This window comes from Nilaparvata lugens, chromosome 12, assembly GCF_014356525.2.
Source record: "Nilaparvata lugens isolate BPH chromosome 12, ASM1435652v1, whole genome shotgun sequence".
NCBI lineage: Eukaryota > Metazoa > Arthropoda > Insecta > Hemiptera > Delphacidae > Nilaparvata > Nilaparvata lugens.
This window is the reverse complement of record NC_052515.1, coordinates 12055578-12067785: the sequence shown is the minus strand read 5'-3', so window position 1 is coordinate 12067785 and position 12208 is coordinate 12055578. Positions and strand designations below refer to the sequence as shown.

The 12208-nt window shown below is 35.9% G+C and overlaps 1 protein-coding gene across 2 annotated transcripts in view; it reads right to left on the bottom strand.

The window, feature by feature from the left end:
• LOC120353821 (box A-binding factor-like) overlaps positions 1-12208 on the bottom strand; it is a 598086-nt gene that overhangs the window by 92724 nt on the left and 493154 nt on the right. For both annotated transcript variants that reach the window (XM_039438892.1, XM_039438893.1), the window contains one exon: positions 2977-3723. In XM_039438892.1, the coding sequence (XP_039294826.1) occupies positions 2977-3719 (743 nt within the window). In that variant the 5' untranslated portion in view covers positions 3720-3723. The remainder of the gene's footprint in view (positions 1-2976; positions 3724-12208) is intronic.

The following is a 12208-nucleotide window of genomic DNA, read 5'->3' as shown; positions in this document are numbered from 1 at the left end:
TTTGGCATTCCTGATTCACAATTATTAACAATGAATAAAGTTTTATTTAGATATGACAATCAATGCTTTTTATTTCATTTGGCTATGTTTTATTTTGGTTTATGTTTCATGTTTTATTTTTTTATTCTATGGTTATTTTATTTTCATTTGGATATGTCGAAAAGAAGTTAGGGAGCAAAATTATGCTAGAACAAATGGAAGCAAAATACAATATTTATGGACTTCCATTTCGGACTTTTCAATGTTACCTGAGTTTGGGAGAGAAATAGTACAAGTTATCCTCAGTTTATCCCTCCGCATCTGTGTTTTTTATGTGCGAGTAGAATAAATAATTAAATGACAGGAATAAGTTATTCCATAGTATTCCACGCATCAGTAGAATTTCCATCCTCACTAACTTGAAACGATAGTTAGAAATATTACTACAGGCTGTTAAACATCACTAAATCTTAAAATGATCAAGTTATTGTACAAATTCTCATTGTGCTGACAACGGATTATAATTTAATCCCCGCTATCAACACATCATCAACAATAATAAGAATATATTGTTGTTAAAGCCAAACGTGATAACACATGGTTGGGTTTTCCCTGATCTGAAAATCTACAGTCCAAAGATCAATGGTTCTACATTGTAATAATAATTCTGAATCATCTCAGATCGCTATAAAGTTGATTATCAAGGAAATCTACATTCAATTGTGAAACAACATAATAGAGACATAGATAGATGGCATTTTCCTGATCTAGAATCCAAAGATAGATAAAATAATCATTGACTTCAATGAATTATTTCCGGTTCCATCAAGCTCAGTCAAGATATTTGACAAATAATCAGGTACAGTTTACAACGAGTGCATTGGAACATAATATAAATTGATTAACGATAAAAATTCCAGGGATCACTTGTAAATCGTACCCGGCTCGACAATGTTCAAATGTTTCTAATGAGCTTGGTGAAACCGGACATACTTCATTGTAATGAGAATTATATCATATTCATTGAATTTTGTTAATGATGATTTCTCACATGAAATCCTCACCTATCCTGATAATAGTTGAAAATAAAGGTGCGAACAGATATACGAGCCGCGAACATGAGCAATTCACTTTCAATCAGCTGATTATATGACAGATATGAAAAGCTTGGCATCAGCTGATTGAAAGTGAATTGCTCATGTTCGCGGCGCGTATATCTGTACGCACCTTTACACGTACAATAAATATCGAACAATCAATGATTCCTTCTCATATAATTAGTCAAATTAACATAAAACTTAATCTAGGCCTATAGTCTGTGCAAACCTTATTTTGCAGCATTGCTTTCAAGGAAAATAATTCTGTCAGATTTCACTGAATTCAGAGAACCTGTAAGCTAATTGTATGAGAGAAAGAATGAAAAAGAGATGAAAGAGATACTTCGATGGAATCAGCATGTAAATGGCAATGATGTTTTTTATCACTTAAACTCCACTAGATCCGAACTAGCATCGGCCGAAAACTACCGAACGCGACCGAACGATCCCCCAACAAAGAAAGGAATAGATGATGCTCGTCCATTGCAACAGGTTCGTTCATATAGCCGTGCACGGCCGTCTCTGGCCGATCAATTTTTCGATCCGAATTGAATCCGGCCGAAATAACTAGTCGAGCTGAGACAACAAACTTAAAATTGTTTCACAGTCTTGTTTGTTTTTGTTTTTTGAAGTTGTTTTGTTTTATAAAGTTGTAACTATGGACAATGAAAACTTGATAAGTTTGGTCATAGAGAAACAATAGCATAGATATCCCATGGTATAGGGCGTTTATGTCGCAACTTTTACTGTTATCTCAAGCCAATAGTCCACGATAGTCCACGATTGTCCAGTTTTTTCCCGTGAAGCTTTATGACGCTGGTAGTCTCACTTGTTGTGCCGTTCATACACTCTTACCCGGTCAAAACAGTAAAAATCGACAATAATCAGCTTGAGATAACAGTAAAAGTTGCGACATAAAAGTCCTATACCATGGGATATCTACTTACGCTATTGTTTCTCTATGCTTTGGTTCAAGAGCATGTTCCATTGTGGGATATGCGAGACAAAACATCATCCTGATGTTCAAAGGAATCTGTGGACAAAGATTGTTGAACAAATGGGATCTGAAGATAAGATTATTATAATGAATAACTAATTTAGTGGATATTTGTTTATTCAGGTTTCAAAATCTCAATATAATCATTGTTTATGAAAAATTTTGGTGGCTATGATAGTATTATGATAGTAATTCAATAATTACAGATTACAGAACATGATTTCAATACAATCATTAGGTGTTTACGAGTTGGTGTTTCTTGAATAGTTCCAAATTTCTTAAATAACTCAATATTATTCGTTAAAAGTGGTAATTGAGTGGAATATTTCTAATTAATTTATCAATTTAAGCCATCAAAATTCAAAATTTATAGTTTTAATGTTTATTTTGGACCAAAATTTTATAAAAATTGTACACGTGAAATTCTTACCTCATCTTGGACTTTAAATTTGGAAGAAAAATAGCACAAGGACTACCTTATTATTTTATCTTACAGTGTTATTACATTAGTGTTATTTGCATTGTAAATAAATAAATAATTGACAACCAGCCAACTACTGAACTAGACTGACGTGAACGGTTCCAATGGACGACCGTATTCGGCTGAATTGACGGCCGGCAGATTCGTCCGATCCAACGGCCGAACGGATCAGTTGAGGTCCACGGTTCCAGTGGACGGTTAACCTAATGGTGTTTATATTGAAAAACAATATGTACCTCTAATAATTTAGTTAATCTGAATCATCATAAGCATAAAACTGCAATGGTGTTTCATATGGTTGTACTGGAATATCATTGGTCATGAAGCATCGAGCTAAGGTATGCACAAACTTTAGTACAGTATTGAAAAATCACAATTTCAACCACCAAAACTCCAAAACCAATATTTAAAAATGTACTCACTGTGTTTTGGATGGAGAATGCGGCCTCTTCTCTTCCCTGATGGTGCTATTGTTCATTTTCGATGTCAACCGTTTCAACACATCGTCCATGGTTCGTTTACCCCCACTCCCCACCGAATTATTGTGATTCAGTGTTGTGCTATTATTGTTCAGATGCATAGTGGCATTTCCCCCACTATTATGCATTTGCTTCTCCTCACTATGATGATGATGATGATTGTTCTCTTGATGGTGTTGATGATACTGATGACTCAATTGAAGCAATTGTTGATGATGGTGTTCTTGCAAAAGGGGGTGTAAACTGTGGTCTAAATAATGATGGTTAATTTGAGGGGGTTCGTTGTTATCGGGGTACCTTTTCCGTTTACTAGGTGGAGGGGAGGTTGTAGTTAATGTATTTGCAATACTAGAAGATAATAGAATATCGTTACTAGGTGTGGGCACAGTCCTGAGGTCCTCACACTCTTCGGGGCGCGTTTCTGCAGGTGCATCTTCTACATTGTCATCCCCACCACTGGCCGCGTACGGTGAGCCGACCGATGAAGCGGCAGAGGACGAAGGGGAGGAGCCATAACCGGTTTCTCCCTCCACTCGACTGTTGGCCACGCCTCCTAGCAGTGGAGAAGGGGAAGTGTTGTTGATGATGTCATCGTCTTCAGCGCCTAGGCCTCCCATTCCGTCGCCAGCACCCTGGGAGCCTCCTTCTTGTAGTTTGGATGGTGGAGACTTCCGTTTTGAGGACATTGTTCTGCAACAGAAAACAGGAAACCTAAAATTAGGAATCATACTAATTAAGTCTTAAATCATAGATCACTGTATAGTTATCTTGGTCACGTGAGTTCAAGTTCTTTTTTTCAGGTTTCTATCACCAAAACAATAACTTAAGAGAACCCAAGTTAGTGATTCATGTTGAGTTTGGCTTAGACCCAAAATCCCCATTAACCCCATTTAAGTGGACTAAAATTAATGAACAGATGAAGGTTTGGGCTGTTAAAAAAAAGTAAATTCGTATGGCTTTTGTTGGTGGGGAGTCCCTTGTGGGATGTTCTTTACATTTTGATATTGCAATTTTTCATCCAATAAATGAATAAATTGAATGAATGAACTTGAGAGTACACTTGCATGGAAAAAGTAAAGCAAGTCATTCACTATCTTATTTCTTATCTAATTTAAGGTGCAACATTCAATGTTTGATTCAACATTGGACCATGAATGAGGTTGTTGATGTTGAGTCAAATGTCTGATATGTTGCTGGACGAGTTGGATCAACTGGAGGTCCAACACATCCTACATCTCAAGGTAAGCTATGTAGTCAGAATTGGGTTGGAACAAGAGTGGGGATGCTGGACTTACTTGTGAACAACCAGTCAGAGCATGAGTGGTGGAAGATATAGAACACCAAAGAACATTGTTGGACCACCAGTCGGATAGTGAATGGCCTACTTTAGAGAGAGAGAGGAATAGCATAGATAATTTTACAACCTGTGAAAACGTATCAATTTGAAGAAAATTACAAAACCAGATTTGTCCTTCTTCAACAAGCACCTAAATATTCATTTGTTCTTCAAATACCTGTGAATGTACAAATACAGAATTTATGTCAGATTGAAAATTATTATATTTGAATAGAACTGTATATTTAACTATAAGCAATAATTTCTTCGTTTTTCCTGTATTATTAGATGTTAAAATTATTAATCTGTCATGATTCAGAAAAATCTCATCTCAGATTCCACACATTTTGGGCATCTTTATTCAACCCAACAAGCAAATGCAATGCATCTTACTGCAGCTTCACAGACCATGCAATCTGTAAACAATTATTGTTTCCACAGATGAAGAGAACAATCAATTTTCTCCCTATCTCCCTGTCAGATGATTTCCTCTTGCTTCCATCTCTTGTACTATTATCCCTCAGTGAATTTCTTCTTCTTCTTTTACTTCTCCTTTTACTTCTTCTTCTTCTTCTTTTTCTTCTCCTTTTTCTTCTTCTTCTTCCGCATTCTTTCGCCCTAACTTCTTCCTCTTCTTCATCCCCTTTTCTTCTGACAAGTGACACCCTCAGGAAACAAGCACTAATTTGGGGTGGAAATCAGAAACTGTTGCAGTCGGTTTCAAGGGCGATCTGTCGTCATGTTTCACCCCTCACGAGCAACAACGAACACCCATCCAACCCTGTTACTGACTTCCCGTTACATCCTTGGAATGTTTCTTGCTATATGTCTCTTGTTTCAAGTAATTATTGTCACGGATCATTTGGCTAGTTGTCTTTTGTTTCAAGGAATATTATTGTCACCGAGTATATTGTCTTTTGTTTCCAGGAATATTATTGTAACCGAGTATTTCGTCTTTTGTTTCAAGGAATATTATTGTCACCAAGTATTTCGTCTTTTGTTTCAAGGAATATTACTGTCACCGAGTATTTCGTCTTTTGTTTCAAGGAATATTATTGTCACCTAGTATTTTGTTTCTTGTTTCAAGGAATATTATTGTCACCAAGTATTTCGTCTTTTGTTTCAAGGAATATTATTGTCACCAAGTATTTCGTTTTTCGTCTTTTGTTTCAAGGAATTATAGTAACGGATTATTTCGTTCTTTGCTTTTTTTCAAAGAAAATATTGTCAACCACAGTTCACATAAGAATCATAATTCCCAATGATTGTAGACTGTTTGAGAGTTTCATGGAAGTGTAATGTAACACATCTTTTTGGAAACGTTACTGTTTATAAACCAGAAACTGGTGCAGTCGGTTATGTTAGGGACATTTTGTCCTTAGTTGATTGTAGATGATAAATAAATGAATAGAGAAATAAATTCTATGAGAAGAGCAGTTTTTGGCTAAGATTGTTGCTCTCTCCCAGTATAGGTTTATCGATTGCTATTGCATTTAGTAATTGAATGGAAAAATAAAAATGAATAAAGAATTATCGAGAATAGTGAATGAAGAAAATAAATGAATAAAGAATTATAATAAAAAAATGAAAGAATTATCGAGAAGGAGTTACAATAATCATTCATCTTCAATATATTATTAGTGATGACACATTTTGGCAGATAAATCACTTCGCAGCCTGATTAGAGAATCGGATATTGATTAGAAACACACAGTATGTTGACGTTATGTCGTTGATCTCATATACAAGGAGATTGTCTCAATTTGAAGCCATTATTGAACACTAGGAGAGATAGAGGCTTGAGGAATAATCAAGTAATATCCCGAATTGCCTATCGCCGGAGATGACATTCTCTAGTCCACATATAAGAGGCATTAATCAGTTATGAGTTCTGATAGAGATTGTTGTTCAGGATAAGGATTGAGGATGAAGAATGTGCAGAGAAGAATTATAGAATGTTACATTCCATACTCTCTGGTTATATGAAGTTTCAGCTCCAACCTATTATATACTTTCTACTAAGAGAATAGGAAAATCTTACCAAATAAACTCATTTTCTTCAACTTTCAATAACAACAAAATGTTTTCGAATTAATTCATTGCAAGCAAGTCATGAATCAAAAAGGTTGTAGAATGAAAAATTCTATGAAATTTGAGTTTTGAAATACAATTGAATATACTTTTATCTTGTATAATTCAGAAAGGTTTTAACTCAATTGTTGCAAATCAGCGTAGGCCTAATCAATTCATAATTTCAATAGAACATGTAAGAATAAAATTCAAAGTAAAATTCAAGATGAGGAGATAAGGAGGATAAGATGAAGATTCTCACATGAATCTTACATCTCAGGTAAAATTCCAGTAATCTTTGAAATGTATCAGTTGGAAACAGATTAAAAACAAAACAATGCTTTACTACACAGATTCACAGCTTTTCATGCATCTTTCTAACTAAATTTCTAAATAAATTTAGAAAGATCAGACAATAATAATTATTTTGTCTTGAGGATAAATCTATGACTAATCATATTATAACAGCAGTTTCATGAACCTTTAAGCTGCGTACACATATTCGCGCTTCCAACCCGCACCGAGCACGCTCCTCCCTCATACCGCCCTCGTTCCGCCTTCGTACCACCATCGAACCACAGTCGCTCCGCCCACGCACCCATCATGAACGCTACGGAAGATGTAAGATCTTCTCGCGTTCCCCGGTCGAATCACTCTTGCTCCCCGGTCGATCATCAATCGCTCTGCTCGAGTGACGTTCGGTTGCGGAGCAGAGCGACAGTCTGTACGCACCTTTATATATATTATTTCAATACATCTCCTGCACAAATGCTCAACGTTTTAAAAGAAATTTTCTACAATGAATGTAGAAAGTTCTCACTTTAATAGATACGTGAGTCTAGAGTACGCGTAAATCTAAAGGTGCGTACAGACTTTCGCTCTGCTCAGCAACCAAACGTCACTCGAGCAGATCGACTGATGATCGACCGGGGAGCAAGAGTGAAACGCGAGAAGAGCTAACATCTCCCGTAACGTTCATGATGTGTGCGACTGCAGAGCGGGGGCGGAGCGACTGTGGTGCGATGGAGGTACGAGGGCGGCACGATGGCGGTACGTGCTTGGTGCGGGTTGGAAGCGCGTATATGTGTACGCAGCTTAAGACTTCCAAAGTCATAATCTAAGTGCCGCGTGCCGGTTGCACAAAAGGCGGTTAAGCATTAATCAACCGTCGATATTTAAAATTCTTAGCTTTTGTTGTTTTCGAGTGAAAATGGATCAAATTTGAGAAAAGTGAAATCATAAACCTATTTTTGACTTTTAAAATGTTATCTAAATTTAGGAGAGAAATAGTACAAGGAGTATCCTTAACTTAGTTTCCCTTTTCCAATCAGTGCTTCCTTGTAAAAATTATAAAGAAATAAATAAAATCGTGATTAATTTCACGAGAACCAATAAGAGAAACCTTCTTTTCGCAAAAGCCTTCTCTGATATTGGGTTTCATGAAATTAATTATGAATAGAATCTAACCAGCTTTTGTGCAACTGAGCCAAATAACTCTAAATATTGTTTGAATAACAATTTTTCACATTTTCTGCATTTCTCAATCGATCTTCAGAACATTTTGTTGCAATAAATAAATACAGCTCCTTTTATTCATAGAATCTGGAGTCAAGAATAAAAATCTATGGCTCATGAATAGCATACAATGCTGGGACCACCCTACAGGAAGAGCAAAGCCAGCAATAGAGAGTCAAGCGTTCGGAAGACTCAATAGGCCATAAACCTACTCACTGCATTCATTTTATGGAGTTCAGAGCAGTTGTCGAACCATCGATGAATGGGTGAATCAATGAATGAATGAGTGCAACACATTCTCAAAACAGTATACTGTATTTATTAGTAGGGGTGACGTAAAATACGTAGTATTCTTGTTTCCTTTCCTTCATTTTTAACATTTTTTGTGTTGTGGGTACTTTTTGTTCTGTCTCTACCACTATTTATCTCTTCTTCTTATAATCCTCGACTTTCTTTTCAAGTTCCAACTTTCAGTTTACCACTCTTCCGGCACCTTCTTCTTCTTCTTCGTCTTCTTCCTCTTCTTCTTTTTCTTCTTCTTCTTCTTCTTCTTCTTCTTCTTCTTCTTCTCTTCTTCTTCTTCTCCTTCTTCTTCTTCTTCTTTTCTTCTTCTTTTTCTTTTTCTTTTTCTTCTTCTTCTTCTTCTTCTTCTACTTCTTCTCCTTTTTCTTCTCTCTTTTTCTTTCATTTCAAAGAGTCCAATTCTTCTTTCCCTTGACCATTTATTCATGATCACATTTACACTCATCAGCACTTTCTCCTGTGGGAAGAAGATGTAAATTTAAAGGAGAAAAAGGTCTATATTGAGAGAATCAAGACTTTGGGAAACGAGAAGCAAGAACCAAAAAATGTACATACTGTCTACAAAATAATGAATATAATATATTTAGATGATTTAGATAAATTGAAGACAAGAATAAGAAAAAAATTCGGAAAAGACAGAAGATCAGAATCATGTGGATCAGACAAGAGAGGAAATAAGATGCGGAATGAAGTTAAATCACAGGGCGGCTCACAACTTTGTTGTGTTCTTTTCTAAGAGAGCAAGTGAGAGAGGGGCAGTTTGAGAGAGTAAGAATGAGAGAGTGACTGAGAAAGAGTGAGTGAGTAAGAGAGAGTGTGAGAGAGAGGAGAGTGAGTGAAAGAGATGCATCTCTCAGTTTGCCGCGGTATTTATAGCTTTCCACTTCCTGACCATTAGTTCCGATAGATCGGCCACTGAGTTTTGCCACCAACAAACTGTGTGTGGAGTGAGAGAAAGAGAGATTGTGATAGTGATAGTGAGGAGAATAATATTGATTGATTGATTGAGTACTTTATTTATGTAGAATACAATATATACTGGCTTATACACTTATATACAATAGCTTACAATACAGCAAAATTATAGATGAATTTACATAATATAGACTAAGAAAATAATTATTGAACTGTATATGAAAAAGCAGTTTGTAATATAATAACTATAGATAATAATCATATTGTTATGCATCTACATAAATTGGCGGAGCTTTGGACATATCAATGTCCATTCTTCGGAAAGAATATTAAAAATATCCTCCCCACTAACTCTCTACCAAAACGTTAATTTCGTTATTTAAACTAAGGATTTATTTATTAATGGAAATATTGTAAAAGTTTTAATCAATATGAATATTAAAGAGAAAAAAAAACAGAAAATTGATAGAGTAAAATAATTATATAGGTAGATAAGATCAAATAATTGATTAATAAAATGAAGTAGGCTGAAAGTAGATCAGGGTTATCAACTTTCAGTAATATACAGCATTATGCAGTGGATAATTGAAATAACATGAGTTTATATAATATATATATACAATTCGTTCTATAACATGGTTTAAAGGTTTGTATTTGTGGGATGGGTGGGGGATGGATGTCATGTGATCGTTCTAGGGCCGGACAGTTTCAGTCATTTGTTCCAAAAGATGTTTTTTTAAAGTTAGGATGAAGCTCGCTCGGCTCTCGATGGACCTGATAGAAACAGGAAGTGCATTCCATGCACGACAGGCACTGACTAAGAAGGATTTTGTGAAAATAGTAGTTCGATGATTGGGTATCCTTAAAGTACTTTCTCCGGTTCTAGTATGTGAAGCATCTATCCTCCTACCTTCAGAGACAAATTTGAAATCATCTTTAAAATAGTTCGGATTACCGTATATCAAGATATCTCTAACAAGCTTGACTATTCGAAAAAGCCTCTGATCGGGAAGCTTTAATGTTGAACTAGCAATGTGGGCTGGGGTGATATGATCATGGCGTTGGAGAGAGTAGACGAAACGTAGACAATAATTTTGGCAACGCTGTAGTTTATCATTCAGAGTGACTTGCATATCGTTAAGAACAGAATTACAATACATTAAATGTGGGAAGATGAGAGATTGAACCAATAATAATTTAATGTTTCTAGGGAGGATATCGTGCATTTTCTTCAATGCATGCATGGCTGAGAATACCTTTTTACAAGTTTTGTTCACTTGTTCTGACCAGTCAAGAGTATTATTCATAATAATGCCTAAATTTTTAACTGAGCTACAGTAAGGAATGTCATTACCGTCTACACTAATTTTGTGAATCGATTCAAGGTCAATATTGTTTATAAGACGAGAATATCCAATTATAATGGGTTGTGTTTTGATGGGATTAAGCTTAAGGCCATTTTTCTTTGTCCATTCCACTATCGAATTGATATCCTGATTCATTATTCCAACTGTTTCATTAATTTTTGTTATGGGACAGCTTAAATAGATTTGAAGGTCGTCTGCATAAGTATGGAAACTGGAGAATTTGATAATGGAAGAAAGGTCATTAGCATACAAAGTGAAGAGGAGAGGGCCTAAAATTGAACCTTGTGGTACTCCATGCATAACGTTTTTCCAAGTTGACTTTTTGTCACCGACAGATACACATTGTTTCCTACCTAATAGATAGGATTTAAACCAAACTAACGAGTTGTGACTGAAACCAAGAATAGCCAACTTATTCAGAAGGACTGTATGATCAACAGTATCGAATGCTTTAGAAAAATCAAATAGGGTGAGGATGGTGCATTTTCTTTGGTCCATAGCTAACCTTATATCATCAGTGACACGAAGCAGAGCTGTCTCAGTTGAATGGAATTTTCTAAAGCCTGATTGAAAGTTATGAAGCTTACTATTGTTGTCTAGAAATTTTACAACTTGAGCATGAATGAGTCTTTCTAAGAAGAACGGAACAAGAGGAAGAAGAACGGAACAAGAGGAAGAAGAACGGAACAAGAGGAAGAAGAACGGAACAAGAGGAAGAAGAACGGAACAAGAGGAAGAAGAACGAGAACAAGAGGAAGAAGAACGGAACAAGAGGAAGAAAGAAAGGAACAAGAGGAAGAAAACTAGAAAAATACGAGAAGAGGAATGAGAAGAATAGGCAAGAAGAAGGAAAAATAGAACAAGAGGAATAAGAAGAACAAGAAGTAAAGGAAAATCAAGAAGAAGTACTGTGAGAAAGGGTTAGACTGTAGAAGAGGGTAGACAATAATTGAGTAAACTCAACAAGGAGACTCCCTTATGCCTTATTTGACTTTTGGGTTGACGACTAATAGTCCCCATCTCGCTTCATTTACATCTCTCCGCCCTGTCCACGCCTCATGAGCGCCAAGAATACTGTTACAAAATCACTCCTACTGTTGCACATTACTTTTAATTACTGATCTACTGTCACAGAACGCTTCAATTGTTTCCCGTTCACAGTAAAACTACTGTCTGTCGAATGTCGCGCGATATTTGAACTATTTCAAGGGTGACCGCTTGCAGTTGACTCCGGTTAACTTTAATTAACTCCGGTTAGGGAGTGTCGGTTACAATCTTTTATCTCAGTTTTTCAGTGAGACAAAGAATCGTGTTAGTTGGGGACTTTTTTGGTGAGAGTCAGAGTGTCAGCATTGTTTGAACGGGAATCGAAAATGTTTTCAAATAAGGAATTCTGACAGATTAGAGTGAATCTCTATTCTGAAACTATAATGGGTATTATTCTTATGTTGTAATTTCTGAAAACCTATACATAAGTATAGGCTTCATATAGGCTACAATATTGTCTAGAAATATCACGAATTTAGCTGTTGAAACATGAATGTAACTCTTCAATAAATTTGTGATATTATTAGACAGGATTGTAGTATTCCATTATGGAAGGATATCACTATATGTAACCAAAAACAAAAATCTGGTGTGGCGCACTCACACAACTTTCCTTGTCGTT